The sequence below is a fragment of the Empidonax traillii genome, unplaced genomic scaffold, assembly GCF_003031625.1.
Source record: "Empidonax traillii isolate 1590-97213 ecotype Southwest subspecies unplaced genomic scaffold, ASM303162v1 scaffold191:size1449129, whole genome shotgun sequence".
NCBI lineage: Eukaryota > Metazoa > Chordata > Aves > Passeriformes > Tyrannidae > Empidonax > Empidonax traillii.
Genome location: NW_020955384.1, coordinates 475,699 through 493,135, shown reverse-complemented (window position 1 = coordinate 493,135; position 17,437 = coordinate 475,699). Strand labels below are relative to the sequence as shown.

At 38.6% G+C, this 17,437-nt stretch overlaps 1 protein-coding gene across 1 annotated transcript in view; it reads right to left on the bottom strand.

Annotated features, from left to right (window-relative positions):
• Window positions 1-1,055: 1,055 nt before the first annotated feature.
• Window positions 1,056-17,437, bottom strand: part of RIC8B (RIC8 guanine nucleotide exchange factor B) — a 34,672-nt gene continuing 18,290 nt past the window's right edge. Inside the window, exons 5-10 of the mRNA XM_027886645.1 lie at window positions 13,552-13,705; window positions 13,155-13,250; window positions 10,536-10,680; window positions 10,236-10,380; window positions 8,396-8,515; window positions 1,056-2,169 (exon numbers count right to left, since the gene is read on the bottom strand). Coding sequence (XP_027742446.1) covers window positions 2,058-2,169; window positions 8,396-8,515; window positions 10,236-10,380; window positions 10,536-10,680; window positions 13,155-13,250; window positions 13,552-13,705 — 772 coding nt within the window. The 3' untranslated portion in view covers window positions 1,056-2,057. The remainder of the gene's footprint in view (window positions 2,170-8,395; window positions 8,516-10,235; window positions 10,381-10,535; window positions 10,681-13,154; window positions 13,251-13,551; window positions 13,706-17,437) is intronic.

Below are 17,437 nucleotides of genomic sequence, written 5' to 3'. Positions count from 1 at the left end.
TTCCATCGCTATCCAGGCTTGAGACTGCCAGGTATTACAGCGTGGTAGACTGCAGCAGATTGCACGGTCACATCAGCCAGGAACGCCCAGCACTGACTCAAATGCAGATGCAGCACCTCCTGTACCTGGCTGGGGAGGGAAAAGAGAGCATTCCCCAAACCAGTCAGACTCACTGCCCAGTTTGCCAGTTCAAGTAAGGCTCATGTGCCCAAGCCTCCAATTTTGGAGGTTCAACTTATAAAATAAATTCAGAAGCAAATCCTAATTTTACAGTAAACAAAAAAATTCCAGGGAGCTCTTTTGGCTTTTGGGTTCTTTAACCTCCAAATACTCACTTTTGTCCAGACTCCCTCCAAGAGAAATCTTACCACATGCACGGTTCCTCTGAAGAGAAAATACCATACAGCACAAAAGGAAGCAGAAGCACCGATGAGTTGAGGGACCTTTGTCCCAAGATATTCCCAGATCTCCAGCCAGCACAGCTAAGTTTGGACCCATGTCACATTTCAAAGATAAGCCAAAAATCCTGCAGCGCCCTTTCCACAAACTATCACCTTGGAACAGGAGGAGCTTTGGGGCACTGCAGTAGTACAAGTTATTAATTTGACTACATGAGCCTGCAGTACAGGATTTTTGGGGGGCAGGGGGTGGGAAGGATGTTGCTGTGGCTGGAAACTGTCCTTTGGGAGCACAAACTTCACTGCTGAGAGAACAGCAGTGTACTGGTTGTTTTCTTTTCAGTTCTTTTGGAAGACTAAGGGGATCTGTGAAACTCCTCGCATGGGCAACCACAGCACAGCTTCACACCAAATCCCCCCCTTTACAAGGTCTTTGAACACCAATCTCCTTAGGTCAGAGAACCAGCGTCAAATCACAGGAAACAAAAACAAACTGGAGAACCATCACCAGCCCCTGAAAGGTTCACAGGGAATGGCATGGGCATGCTTCCGTGCAAAAACGGGAATCAGAAACCAGGACATGGATTATTCTTCATGTAATTCATGCTGGGAGAAACGGAGAGAGAAACCAAGCAGGCAAAGAGGCAAGAACAGCAGTGCAGCATGCCTAAAACTTTAATCTGTATTTTCAAAGAGTACAGAATTGAAAGTGACACTTCCTTCTCCTTCCCACCTTCCCATTCTCTATCCCACTGCTTTCTAAGTTCTCTGTAAAGGGAAATACTTCTTTGTTGATTAGTTTGATTCCACTTCAAGTGAGGCATACCCACTAATCTCCAGAAGTAGACCCCAATTCAATAAAACATTGGCACATGCACTTCACTTCAGTCCACTCCCATTCAGGGCAACATTTAAGTGTACATACTTGAACACCGTTTTGAGTAGGGATGTTTTTACTTAACCAAAGAGGGGAGGAGGGGAGGTATATTCATGTGGTCTTAACCAGGGAGGGGAGGGAGGGAAGACATACAACATACATCATCTTGTTCCCAATTTAAAGGTAGTTTTTAGCAGCAGTGACTGACACGTTGTTAAAATCTCAAGCAGCAGTTTAACCCGAGAAGTGTGTAGCAGTAAGAAACCCCATGACACTTTAAAAAGAGGAGCTTTGAAATCACTGCTCAATGCCAGTTAAAGCAGCCTCACAAGGTCAGTCAGACTTCTAAGTTCAAACACTCTCTGCTCCTAATGCCATCAATTAAACACGCTTCATTAATTACAATTACATAAAGAGGAAGACTGGCAAGACAATACAAAAAATTATCAAGAGTGAGAAAACCTACAGAGTTCAGAAAACAGGATTCTGGAAAATGAAAGTGTTCGTATTTTATTTTACATTGTAGGCTTTCACTTTTTATCCCTTCGAAATACCTTTAGTTTTAAATTAATAAAGATCATAAACTAATAAACTGATATGTTCTCTAAACAGACATAATAAAAATTCAGACATTACAGCACAGGACCCATCATTTAAATATTCCAATAATAGAACAGTTAAAGTTATGCTGGCTAACTTGAGGATAAAATGCCTAGATAAAAGATGTGGTTCTAAGGAAAAGTGCGGATTAGAGGCAAATTGCGAGTGAAGCAGGTGATGCTTTAGTCTGAATCTGAACTCTCTTGCTTGGTGGTATGGTACTGGCTGACTGTTTCTTCCAAAGGAGCCATTGTGCCATCCGGCCGCACTCCCATTGGTTTTATAAGCTCATCTCTGTAAAAGATTTAAAAAAAAAAAAAAGAACATATATTAGCATATGCACACAATCACTGTCAATTCACATGTGTATAATACAGTCACATACAGTATGTATGTACAGTATGTACATAATGAGCCTTTAAAAGGAAGTTATTTCTGCTAAAGCCCTCCATTTTTAAGAAAAAGGCATAAGAAAACCTTCCCAAATAGGCGGGAGGGGAAGAGCAGGACAGATAAAGACTTCATTCATGTAGGCCAAACTTACTTAGCCAATTAAAGACACCATGAAAAGTCAGTGCCTAATAGGCTCAAGACAAGGAGCAGGTTCACTGTTCTGGATACACAAACTAGCTTTTCTTTGAAAAGTTCACTGAGAGCCAATTCTTCCTAAAATTTCACCTGCCATTCTGGCTAATATACGCCCAAGCAATTTAAGCAGTGATTTGATACATATTCATCTTGTTGAAGGAAATAAATCAGTTAAGAGAACAGACTGCCTATACCACTACTAGGGGTGTGTTAAGCACTTGTTGATTCATTTACAAAAAAAGCTGACTGATTCTAATACTATTGCTTTTGTTTGTGGCAGTTTAATTACAGGATTTACAGCCATTTTAATCTCTTCAAGGCTCCAAAGGCCGCTCAGCAGTTAATCCAATTATATCTACTCCACAAGCTACAGCCTCATCTAAGAGATGATTAATTATTGATTAAGCCAATCAAAAAGTATTAGCAAAGATTTATTTAATCCTTACTTTTTATCATCTCATTTATAGGTGGATTATGGCAGAAGCTGTAAGGGCAAAGATAACATTTTGATTTTCTGCTGGGAAAGGAAAAAAAAAAAGGAAAATACCTCTAAATATTCAGGAGTCACCTTAAATCAAGGAGTGGAGGTTTGATGTCAATTTACCCCTTACTTGAAAGGCAGCCCAGCAAAGCTGTCAATTTAACACACATCTACCACCCTCCTGAGTTACAGACAGTAAAACTGCATCACTCAGTGAGGAAGCAAAGCCATCTCACCAGCTCTCTGTCTGGGCTGCACTACTCCCTTGGATGAAAAAAGAGACAAAAATTCCTTGCAAACAGCTTAACGCATCCAACCTTAACGCATCAGGAACAGCAAGAAAGGCAACATCTGAATTACTTGCATCTGCTAGATATTGTACAGGCAAGAAGCAGTTAAGTCTCAAAGAGTCCTTTTGCTCAGGAAGAGCAGAGAACAGCAAGATAAATGCAGCTGTTTGTGCAGATACTACAGAAGTAAGATCACAAATCCCACACGAGAAACTGGACCTGGAGAAACTTCTGTGGTTTGGCTAAACCAGGTCTGGTGGGAAGTAGGTTTGCAAGACCATATTCAAAGAGCACTGGCCAGACTCTCCCTCAGTGTGTGTGTAAGAGTAGGAGCTACCTTTAAATACACTGGAGAGAGCTTGCTGTTATTCAAGGACTGATATCGTGACATCCTTTCACCAGTGAAGATTTGACTGCCAGCTCGGAACACCACACAAGCTTACTCCTGGTCTTCAAAGAGGAGAAATACAGAGGGAGGCAAACAGGTGAAAAGATCTGGGCTGCTTACAAAGCCAGCTTCTGAAGTTTGAAACAATTCTCTGCTAAATAACAAAAGGACTGCAAGAGGCATCACTCAGCTAAACCAAAGGACAATGCAAGAGCTCACATAGCTGATCCTTACCTGGCACGAACAGTCTCAGCCCTGCCAGCCTCAGCAATTTGCACACTTAGCACTGGCTGCTTAGAGACCTCAACCGTGCTTTGACACCCTGGGCTAACTGAGGATGCCCTTACTGCTTACAGTGAGATAGAAGGTGGCAAGGGAAGTGCCAGAAACTGACAGTTCAGCAGACAGTTCACTATCCAGAAACTGGATGTTTATAGCACACCCATAGGGCAGAACACTGAAGGCTTCAGCCTAGTAGATGGCAGCAGGAATTCTTCTGTATTCATGAAGATCTATACCAGCACACAGTGTGTGTATTTATGCATGTTTGAACACCCTTATGTGACCTCCCACATACTCATATGCACCTTGCAATGTTCTTTTTCTAATGCAAACAAAGCATTCTATTCAAGTGTACTTAGAAACACACCATAATTAAACAGTTGGTAAAATGCATTCTCTTCTTCCACTTCCAGATCTCCCGAGAGTCCCTTCAAATATACCTATACAAGTTTTGGTGCCCTGCTTGCCCATTTAGCTTGATAACAACTTAAAAATCATTCCCTTGTTTTGAAGGGTGACTCTTTCTTGTCTGCTCTCTGTGCCACAGGGCAGTGCTGACACAGGGAATTAATGATGGTGTCTGTAATCAAACAGCCATCATGTAAACACCAGTCTGCTCCTTTGATAAAATGGTATGTTGGGGACCTATTCACCTCCTCATAATTGAGTACGACATAATAGTTCTGATCCTTTCATGTAACATTATTTTGTTCTATGATTAGAAAGGGGAAGAAAAAAAAATCTATGTAACATTGCTTTCTTCATTGATTCTATGATTAATTTCGTGTTTTTAATGAGTATGGTGGTTTATTTAGACAGGTTCTCTTCCATACTCATTTTGTTGACTTCTGTTCAATGTACAACAAAACCCAAGCTGTGATAATTGGAGACCATTTCATCAGCAAAGGGATTCTTGCTATTAATACAAGGTTGGCTTGGAAAAAGCATCCTGACATTTTAAATTAGTCAATTAATATACAATTCTACCTGCCATTTATAATAGAAGAAAATGTTAGTGTTTTTACCAGACATTTTAATTAACACAGAGCATTTCCAATAATCCATTATATAGACAGAATATCATACAACACTGACTCAAGGTGGCTAAGTTGGTATCTGCAAAAAATGGAAGGCTGAGTTAAATATTTTTGTAGATCTGGGGAGTTTTTCAAAGCTCAAAGATGTGCATCACATGCAGAGGACACTGGTTTACAGTCACCAAACAATTCTTGAAGAATCAACAAGACAGTTACTGCAGACAGTACCAATAGAGTCACATCAGGGCCAAGTTCAGGCATCCAGCAATCAACCTAAGTAATATATACATCTCTCAAGAGCTGCACTAATCAAGGTTTTTTATGTTCATTTATATTTATAATTTGTATATATTTAATTATTTGAAAAAAGTATCTCATCCAGCCAAATCTGAGCAAAATACTAATTTGTATAAAAGCTTCTGCAGAGTCAAAGTCTATGGTAAAATACTGGGGTGAGGGAAAAGGGTTCAGAAACAATATTCAGCTTTCCTATCTGTATTTTGATAAATCAAAACTGGGAGAATAATTTTAATTTCGCCTCATCAATTGTCAATTACCCCATGAACAGGCCTAAACACCAACAACCTAACAGAACTTAGAAACTTTGGAAGTATGACCTGATGTGACCAAATGCATGAATCAGTTTTACATCATCTCAGAAAGTTTAAATTTTTCATTGTCAATGCTGAAAATAAAGAGAAACCCGAAAAGCAAAAATCCACTGGCCTATTATGGAATGAGGCAAAAAAATGTCCCTTTATTGCTTATAGCTTCCATAAACCTGTACACCGTGTACAGGGTAAGCACTCAGCAGCACTAATGAAGGCTATAACTTTTCCATGAAGCAGCACTGTTCTGCACATTTGTTTTCTGAGTTCAATTTGTCATGAGGTAGCTTTCAAAAATGATACTCAGGCAGTCAAAGCCATATCTAGAATACTCCAGTGAGAGACTGGCCTCATCAGTCAGGGAGGACAAGCAAGTTTGTCAGTCCTTCAACATTTTTCTTTCATACCTTTCTCCAGTAAAAGTGTGCCAGCTCTTCAAGGCTTAGCTTCCATTAGTGGGACAATACCAGTGCACTAAAACAGTTTTGCTGCACATCACACAAGTCTACTCTAAGCTCTTGTTCAAGTTACACAGATAAAGTTACATAAAGTCGTTCAAGATGAGAAGCAGCTCTTTGTTCCTGTTCAATTTCCTCCCCCTCTTGTAAGCACTTACAGCATTTATAACACTGTATTTATAATACTGCACCAAACTGAAACTGTTCACGAAGTGTTTCCCCCCCTATGATGGCAACAATAAAGACCAGCAGAAGTAAGGACACCTGCCACGAGCACTCTGCCTCAAGGCAAGATTCAAACCCCAGAAGCAACTAAAGACTCCTACCAAATCCACCTCTGGTTTGCTTTTATGGGGTGCAAACCAAGGCAAAATGTGCATTCAACACAGATTTAAGCCTCTGAAAACTCCCAGCACTGAAGGGCTCAAGCTGGAAGCAGCACAAGTGTTCTACTCCAAAACCAGACAGGGACTCCCACTATGAGCAGCATGTTACTAACTCCTTGTATATAAGACTGGCAGCTTCCCATGCTATTTAACATCTTCAAAGCCCCCAGTTGCCCACTCAATTACATTCATGAAAAATATCCCACAGCCTCCTAGACCAAGTCTTACTTTCTTTTTCCTTCCTGCCACCATTTCCCTCCTCCCTGATTCTTAGTAAAACAAAAAGTGTGGGAAGAACAGTCAAATGATTTTATTCATGTTATCACAGCACCTAAAGGGGTCACACCAACAACACTGCCCCACAGTAATCACTACACTAAACAAACAAAAACCTTACCACAAAGAGTCCCAGCCCTGAAGTGTTTGCAGTCTAAGTACTATAGAAGAAGCTGCAGGTGGAAGTAAGTGACACAGAAAGCCCAAGGTGACAGTAGTGCTACTGGCCAAGAGGGTAAGTGTCGGCACAGGGCACCAGCTGCTCAGTCATTGTCAGTCTGTAGCAGGCACCACAGCAGGTGTCTCGATCCTCCAAACTGAAAAGGCTCTTATGCTACAGTAACGCCATTGGGAGTTTTTGTGTAACTGCTGTAGTGATAGCAACTGACTCGTCTGCGGTCTTAGTTCATCTCCGGTCTCAATCTTTCTTTTAAAAAAACATTTCAGACCATTTAGTCATTTTGTTGTGGTACCCTTGATGCTCAGCATCTTAATTCTCTAGCTTACATAGCAATCATTCCAATTTACAAAGTAGGTCAATTAAGATTATATGAGCATTGCATTTTCTTCTCTTTACTAAAAAGACTATGACATACCGCATTTGTTTTCCATACAAATAATGTGAAAAAAGTATCCAAGTATTTCACTAACAGTCTCAGATCAGTTGTTTCAAGTTCCTTCCCTGCTTTCAATCATGCTTGTAATTCAGTCCTTGACAGCTAATGTAAATTTCAGATTCTCCTGTATATTTTGCTGTACTCCTAATCTTTATTAGAGATGTAAAAATACCTGTTTTGCTCAATTTCTCTCAAGAGATCTTGTTATTCGAATATTTACCCTCTCACAAAACAAACACAAGCTGCTAAATTTTCCCATGTTTGAAGTGTGATCCACTTATATATTTATCTCCTATTGCTAACGGTAAATTGGTATTACATTACGTGTTCCTCAAGAATGTAGAACTCTGCTTATGTAGAATACAAACTACAGGCAATCTACAAGTATGTGGAAAGAAAAATCAGTAAATTCTAGGCACACTGAGTCCAAGAGAAAAAAAGCTACAGATAACAGCACGTCTGTTCCCCTTTTGTACGTAGAAAGTTGTAAAACAAAGATGGACTTTCTGTATCAATACTGTACACCTGTACACTGTCACACTAAGTACCATTTTCTTTCACCGCATTACCTTAGTCACATAAAACAAATTACAAAGGCTGATTTGTAACCCAGTCCACACTTAATCTCATAAATCCACAGTAAGTCTTAAATGTAAATTCCATTTGAATTGCTCCATTATGCAATTTATTGTTTCTGATGGCAACTATTTTCACACTGTATTTGCTCTTCATATAAGCAGCAGAGGTAAGCAGTTACAATGAGATGCTGCTCATTGACTTGGGGAAAATGAACACATTTGCCTTGGGCTTGGATCATGTTCCATACTTCCAAAGAAGAAATTCTCTCCATTAACATCAGCCTACCTATTCAGGAGGCAGGTCCCCTTGCCACCACATCTTTCTGATTCTGTCCAATCCTCTCCAAGAGAGGTTTCCTCTGAAGTCCTGTACATACCACTCTTTTCTTTCAAGTGCTAAACATTTTTCTCTGCAGTTAAAGTGGTCCTAATCCTCCAAAAAGTTGATTCTAGCAGTGTTTTGAAGCACCAGACCTTAGTAAAGAGCCAGGATGCAAGCTGCCTTTCTCAAAAACAGCTATAATACAATACCTGGAAAGTTTATCAAACATGTTCACAAGCTTCATAGCTTCATATTCTTTTTGCTCTTCTGTCATTTCATCCATTGGATTAGGCATTGGTTCTTCTAAGTGACCAGTGATAAGGTTAATGCTGGAGGTGGAAAAACAATACAGTTTACATTTCTGTAGAAATATGTAAATTTTCTATCTTCTTAATAGCAAGAAAGGAACTAACAGAAACCACTAAGACTAAAACTGTCTGAATGGCACATGAAAGTTTTTGTTATAAATAGCCAACCTCCATATTTATACCCTTTTTAGCCTATTCCCATGAAATGTGATTGTATCTTCTTGTTGATTCACTGTATTAATTTCTTGTTAGCTACCCAGAAACGCACAGCCCCCCTGTAATTGTTATGTTAAAACCCACACACCGGGGAGTAATAATAGTGCAATGACAACGTCATGAGTAATAATGACATAAATAGGGAACTGAATGACAGATACATGTTTGAAACTAATTCTGTACAGGCTTAACCTCCCATGATAATGATTTTTTGCTCAAACCAAATTAAGTTACTTTATTTTGAGAATTTACAATGCCAGTTTTATTTTCACTGTTAAAACAAGTCAACAGTGATACAGGAATGGTAACAAGCAGAGTTTTAAAGAACACTTTCAGGGCAAATTATCCTTTGAAACACTTTAATCACAAACATTTAACAGCAATACAGAAAATCAGATGCATAAATCAACTGACAGTTGTCTTGAATATTTCATTAAAGTGTCGGTTTTTAACTAAATAGATGTTATAGTTTCACTTATGTGCATATAACTGGATGTCAGGCTTTTCAAAAAAGAGCAGAGAGAAAACAGCAAGAAAAAAATTCCTGAAGCACAGAAATAAAAAGAAACTTCCTGTTTTAAAGTTCATTTCTTAGCAGAAGAGCAGTGCAATTCCTGTAACTTCTCATATGTTTAATCCTGTGTTTCATTCATGTACCTGAATAAGAAACTTTCAATAAACCAAAACTCTCCATCATATCATATCACCACATCTGTGTAATTCAAGGAAAACACAGTAAAACAGAAAAACCAACATCCTTCAGATCTCCACTATCAACAGTTTCAGAACCTACTTAAAAAGGCATCAAATCTTTGATTAACATGACAAACTGAAACCTCTAACACCAAATCAATTACAATTAATAAAAAGTATCAGACAGCCTCTATATGATCACTGAATCTTTCAAATAAATTGCATTCCTGATGCATGACTTCTATATAAGTTATTTTCCTCTTTCCATATTTACATGTGACACACTTGATTCTTTAAGAAAATTTTAGTAACTGGCATTCTGAAGCCAGACCAAAACTGAAACTGGACCTACTGGTTTGTTCCTTTTCAACAATTCCAGTTAAAATCTTAAGCCATATCTGACACTTCTGTTTTCTCCATTACAGAGATATACCCCATAAACAATAGTTGCAGTTTGACAACTTCATGTGAGTTCCTGGAAAATCTGGAGCAAAAGCCATCTTTGCTAAGTTTGTTACTATAACTTGTTTTCTAAAATTTGCTTATAAATCTCTTTCCACACTTGCATTTTAAATAGTTATTCAGGCTGATTTTAAATCATTGTCATTGTGATTTTTTTTTTCCCTCTGGAGCCATCTAACTATATGATGGTCAGTACTAGAGGCTGGTCTCTCAATAGTTTGACCATGAATTAATCAGCAGATAGTAGTTAGTATAAGCACATGTAATTCCAAAACTGGCTTCTCTGGAAAAGGTGAAACAAAAAAAATTACATTAAAAAAACAAAATCTAAATTAGAACAGGATATGTAGAATTGAAAATACTACTATACTTTGGCTTTGCAGATTTGTATTCTTCTGTGTCTGTATCTTCATCATCTGAGTACCAGTGATCTCCTCTTCCTCCTGCCAACAGGCCCCTTGCTGCCAGCAGTCCTGCGGCGTTACCATAGCCCGTGTATTTCAACAGGCTATCGACTGCAAAGAGCCACATAGAACATTATTCAGCCACAATCAGCTACAGAACAAACCACACCATACTGCTACTTGAACTGAGAGTTATAGCAAGAGGCAAATGTACTAAGTACAGCAAGACATTACAGGGAGAAGGGAGAAGAAAAAGTAATTTTTACCTCTCTCTTTACAAAGAACAAAAAGGAATTCTGCTGCAATTTGCTTTACTCCAAGGTCAACATGTGTCATAAGGCGCACAAGTTTGTTTCTCACTGTTGTGCCAACTTCTGGACGATTTGACACATCTCTTAATGGAGGCAGTACCTGGCAGCACACACAAAAAAAAAGGCATAGAGTGCACAGTAATACCTACTCAATACTTGCAAAAACCCCCACAGTCAACAGAACAAGGAAATACTGTTAGCTCTGTTCCTCAAAAAAAAAAAAAAGCAATGAAATCAGCCAGCTATGCCTACGTGCTTTAGTAATGACTCTCGCTTCTTAATATATTTAAGCTCTCTGGTCTGTCATTCTGGGCAGAAAAGCACTCAGTCTCAAATACAGACTTTGAAAATACAGTTATCGGGAATTTATGAGCATATATAGGTGTACCGAAACAGCTGGTCAACAGGCAGCAGTAACATCACGTTCTTTATTTCTTCTGTTTTGCTCATATATCTAGTAAAAGCATTATACATACCATCTTAAGGAAACTCACAATATTAACATGATGTGTAGTTTATGTTGAAAAACTATATGCTTATAATGAAAAAGCAGGAAAATAAGTCATGTTGCAAGTTCTACTACAAGTTTCTACTGCCAAATTTCAAAAATGAGCTCTACATTTTTAGAGCATTATGTATTTATACATTCTCTACATGTACAGAGAAATTGCACTCTTCTCCCAGAAAACATTCCTTTAAAAGTTCAAGATAAATTTCAGAAATATTTTGGAGAAAACAGTGTTTAACATTTTCTCAACACTATTTTCTCATTAAGTGTCATTAATATTGTTAACTTCAACCCTCAGGAAAGGCAGGACGTGTGTGAATAATGGTTTGTTTGGCAAACGAAGTCCTGCCTCCTCGTGTGTATGCCTTCAGACTCAAAATCTATGCTAATTTTTTCCCGTTCACAGGATATATGATATAATCTGCAAATAAATCTGGGCCATAATATGGAATATTTAATGATCTGAAGACTCTAATAAGAATTACGTATCTTCAATGGTTTACCAGGGAATGAAACAAAAGATGCCAATAATTGTCATAAGAAATTGCAGGTCGTTTGTCTTCTAGGTGTCTAATGTAAAATGTCATGTCCTGTGCTAAATTACTGCACAATTACTACTGAAATCGGACTCACTGGGAATTGATACTTAAACAAATGAATGCTACAGTATTGACTCCTTTGAAAAAGCCAGACCCCTCTTTTTCAAAGTAAGTATTCAAACAATTAGCAAAAACATTTTACTTTGTCCCTGCTTACTCTCCCCAATGGGGATAGTACCATGACTGTCATTTCACAGTGTGTTGTAAGAATGAATTAATGTTTTTAGAGTACTCTAATACTAATATAGTGATGAGTGCCATAGGACAGTCTATGAGGAAATTAATCATTCTGTCTTCAGATCACAATTTGAATAGTGCACAATAAATAAAGCCTAAGGCCAACACTTAACAATGAGGGTAATTCAAAATATCAAACACCCAGCCATGCAGTTAGCAGTATCCATCCATTCTCTGCACTATATGAGGCAGTGGTCCTGTGGTAGGAGTCAGCATGCAATTACATCCTGACATCTAGATGCCGAGATGTCGTAAAAACATGCAGACAACTTCATTTTCTAGCTTCTGAACATTTGGCTCTGCAGCTTTTTTTTTTAGTTAACAGATCAGCAGATTATCCTAAGAAAGAACTGCTGTGAACAAAAACAATAAACAACAAGAACGAGTTTCTTAAATTCCTCAAAACCATTTTTCTGGTTAAATGAAATAGGCAGGAAATATATGCTCTCTTCCATTTTAAACTCCATTTATGAATTCAGGCACAGCTTTGACCTGGGAGCAGCATCTAGGATGCAACCCAAAAACCACTGCAGCTTAGGAAAAAGAACATTTCTCAGCTGCTTTCAGCTGTCTTTCCCTTGCTCATCTTTTAATTTCTCTCCACTTGACTTGAGAAAAAGCAGCAAAACAAATAAAAAACACCACACTCAACCACCAATCTATACAGACCTCTTAGATCTTTAACAATGGCACAGAAATCTTTTCTCCTGTAAAATGCCAACCCCCAATCCATACTGTATTAAACTGATCCTTTAAAAGACCGAGGGATGAAGTGTGCCTCTGTTCAGGAACACAGTGTTACTCTGCCAGGACAGCTCATATCCACTGGCACACAAGTTTCAATCCCAATGATTCCTGCCTGCTGAGGTCAAACTAAAGCTCAAGCAGAACCCATCAAAACACCTGTATTCTCACTGGCTACCACACAGCTCTGCGAAGTTTTATTAACTGCACTGAAATGGTTTTTTTATGCCTGTTGTAAGGGGACAGGCTTCAGAGTTCTTTGCCCCATCTCATATGATCCATGGTGGCTCACATTAACACAGCTTTACAATATCCCTGATGTTATCACTTAACAGCTCTACAAAAAGTATCATGGAACTTAGGCCATAATATCTACTGATTTACATGACTGAAAAATTATTTCTATAGCACTGTCCTGCACTAATGTACAAACCTCAAAGTCTATCAATAGCTCCATATTCAAATTTTGATGAATATTTTACTTACCTGAGCTTTGATAAACTTCCTGATATTCCTGTGAGTTCGGCAGCATTCAGTTAATAAACTGAGAACTGGAGTCAGACCTTCTCTATAGCTGCTTCCCTAAAATAAAACCAAATACAAATAAAACATTTTGTAACAAATTCTCCTTTACAAATTCTATGAACACTTCAATGAAGTTCTATATGACAGCCAAAGTATGAACTTTACACATAGTCACGCACACACACACATAAGCAAGTAGCTTCAGATATTCACAGGAATTTGTTCTAAATTTTGAGGTGTTTCACAGTCTAGAATAACATCCATATTTGTGCTAATACTGGCTGGAAGGTTTGGAACAAGCTTTACATATGTGCACTTAAAAAAGGTCCCTTTTGCAAGGAACCCCTGCAGCCCATACCTTGTCTATTCTCTTCTCCATGAAATCCAGTAAAATTTGAATTGCTCCCATATTCATACCATTGTATTTTATATCTGTTTCCTCTTGGGATGATGGATTAATAAGAACATCCAAGCAAGAAACGGGAACATTGCTTAAGAGGTTGATTGCATGGCTGAAACAGATTTTAAAAATTCATTATTCATTTGGAAGAAAGAATTAAAAACAGAATACAACTCACCATAAACTGCTTGTACAACTACAATCAAAAGGAGGCCCTACAACTCTAACAATGCTCTATTTTCTGCTCTCTGGGTTTTAAAGAAGGTGGCACGCATTATCGCCTAAGTGTCAGCTCTTGGGACAAACAAGGAAAAATAAAGACAAAAAGCTCCAAAAGCAATACTGCAGCAGTTCAGCAATATTTCCAGCCCCAACAGTTCCCCATCCCGTGGATAAGGCACAGCTTGCAGCAGTGAGCTAGAGCAGCTGATCTCTAAGGACAGTAGGGGGAACTCTCACATTGATTTGCAGGGGTCAGTTTTTTCCTCCTTGAAACTTAAAACATTTTACCACATATCTGCATTACCATCATTAATGTGACAAAGTACACTAGAGAAAACATTTCCTCCTGCTGTAACAGTAGGGCATGGTGGTAAATTCTTAGGTCCCCTGAAATGTTTTCACTTTTATTTAGCTTGTAGTATATATAAAATACAGACAGCATTTAACACATTAAAAAAAAAAAGATTCAGGTTTATTTACCAAGCACTACCTTTCAGTATCGAGCATCTTCACATTTTGCAACACACAAAGAGGAGCGCTTCCCAAAGAGTCACTAAGTGATTTAAATTAGACCACAGGGTTCCTCCCTCCTCTTTATTGGAGCAGGATGGAATTTACTTTGCAAGGTACACATCCCTTGAGTTTGCTATCTATCCTGTTCTCATTGTCAGCATTGAATTGTGTTGCTGAATATTGGGCTCAATTACACAGATGCTGCAAAAATTAAAATTCTGTCATTATTTACTTGCTCACGTCCAACTAAACTTATAAATGGATGTATTTAGAAATACTACAGAACTATTCAGGTTTACCTATGCAGACCTCAAAGCTATCAAAGAAGCAACAAGCACTGATGTTTCAACGATTGGTGAAGTGTTACGAGAATGAAGAAAACTTTTCAAACAACTTCATTTAAGACTTTTAATAATATCTACTTGGAAGCTGTCCTCAGTTTTTAAGATATTAATACAATTCTAACAAAGAATTAGTAAAAGAGAAAGAAAATCACAGCAATCAGACAAGACAGGATTTCTAACAAATGTGCTGGTTCTAGTTTGATCAGAGTGGGTGGCTGTTCCACACTGTGCCATCTCCCTTTTGCTCTTTTAGCAATTGAAATTCAGGCAACTATTACTTTTGGGAATGCTTGTTCTCTTTGTTTTCTTTCTAATTCCTGTTCAAGATACGTCTTTTATATCACGGAAGTTATTCCTCTCCAATAATTCAGGAATAGTCAGAAACAAAATAGACTGAAATTCAACAAATATTTGATGCCTTCAGGCCTTTCATCAAAAGTTCTCTTTTTACCAGTTTCTTATTAAACAACCAAGTTCCCAAACACCTACAAAATTAATTTTCTGGATCACTGTGTCTGAGCTATTCTTTTCAATAAATGAAGCCCGGCTTTCTGATCTTTGTCACTCCACTGACAGTTTTATTTGTGGTAGAGGAGTGTATGAAATTCTCCAGCTACCAGGAAGTCAGCGACTATGCACAGATCTGCACAATAGTGTTTGCATTCCTACTCCAGGGGGTAGAAATACTGCGTATATTACTCTCCCCTTCTCGGCTTCCTAGAGATCATTAATCACTGGGACATGACATCCACCCACTCATGCTCCCAGCCCCCTCCTGATATGCAAATTTAGAAGCAAAGGCCTATTTAGAGCTGCTGAATGCCTTGATTAAAACCTTGTTAGTGGCAAAAATGGCACTCACTCTAATATGTGGTACTTTAAGCTGTTCATGTTCAAACATTAAGTAATGGCACGACAGAATAATGGTAACAATACTGGTTACTAAATTAGTTAAGATATTTTTACAGGTAACTTCTGCTTTTTTATTAGAAATAGAGTCACATTAGTAATCAGTACATCATAGCTCAGGGCACGGATCCAACACTGACGTTCACATAAAATAAATCCTCAACTGATACATTCAGAGCACAAGCATTCAAATGATGTGCTTTAACAGGCTGCCCAAACCCTTCAGTTAAGCATCTTGGGTTCTGCACATTAATAAACTTAGGGAAGTGCAAGCCATCAGCAATCCTAAGAAATATATTCATGTCTCCCTGATGCTTCATAAAGTTTATTCGGCATTCAACCCTTCGGTATTATACTTTATTTTTGACATAGTTTTCCTAATTGCCTTACTGATAGGCTCCAGGTGGAAAGCAGAGCTGGAAGTTATGCTCTGCTCTCTGACTCACACCTCATCTCTAGCCATAAAGACTTCACGGTCAGAGAGCAGCATGCTGAATAACCCAAATGATGACACAGACTCTCTTTTTTAGCTACAGACTCCTAACAACAGGTTACTCATTCCTTAGTGAAGCTCCTATCAGGAATTAAAGTTTTGCTTGTCCAAATACATCAGCGGACTGAAGTGGGGCCCTCAATCCAGGCTCCAATCCCTCTGAGGATTTGCAGGGGCATTACTTCTGACTATAGCTTTTCTATTCCAGAGTTGCCTTGTGATGAATAGCCTTGGTGGAAAAGCATATTCAATTATTCAGCTTCTGTAGCATCCTTGTAGCATTCAAAGGTAAAACTCGGGTTCAACAAATAGGCTGAAATATTTGAATCACGAAACTCAAACCCTGCACAGAGCTCTTCTAGCAAGTAAATCAAGATCAAATACTACATTCAGCAATGCTATACTTGCACTCTATGAACTTGAGCTAAGTAAACTAGTCACAGTTTGCTAACAGAGTGAAAAAGTTGTTTTCTCAGCATAACAGAAAGTGATGCAGTGCTACACTGAGTCTGATGGAGAAGGGGAAACAACTGAAGTGACAGTGGTGTCTGTCCTCATTTCTTTTCTGTTTCACCCTCTCAGAATTACGGAGAACCTTTGCCTTGACTTGGTGTCTCCATAAGGCCCACATGGGCAGCATCACTACACAAAGTATCCCTTTTGACTGAAAAAACAAAGACAGAAATCACACCTATAACCACACATTTTTCACAGTTTCCTACTTCTTTTATGTAAAGCCCTTTTAGGATCTCATCTGCAAGTGTTTGCAAAAGCTAAAACCAAAAGGACCTGCATAACATGCATCCTTTTGCAATAGGAGAAGATAATTGATTTTTACAGGGCAATGTAGTTAACAAGGTGATTAGACTAGTTAGATTTCCGGACAATGACACAGAGCCTGGGAAGAGCATCACCTGTATAATAATTCATCAAAATACTGGGCTCTCTTTTGTAGTTGTTGAATTTATCCACAGCTGTTAAATTCTCCCAGCAATGGGGAATTTATTCCCACCAGTCCCTCCCTTCAAGGAGGATGAGAGCTCAAAACACCCACCAAAAGCAGCAGCACTGACTGCCTTTTAGGACACAGCACCAACTTAGTCATGGCAACTACTGCAGCAGTATACTAAATTATTCTAAGCTAGTCTGCACCAACTGAGAAGGGCTCTGATGCGGGATTTTAGGGTTCACCTACTAAGACTGCTGATCTCTGAGAGCTTTCCAAGATTTTAATCAAGTTCATTTAACACTTTCAAGATTGCTGGGTGTGAAAAAGTATATACCCTTCTTCCTAGAGACTGCTGGTTCAGAAGATCTTCAAAAGATCCTACACTTACATATATGGACATCTCTGGAGAAGAAA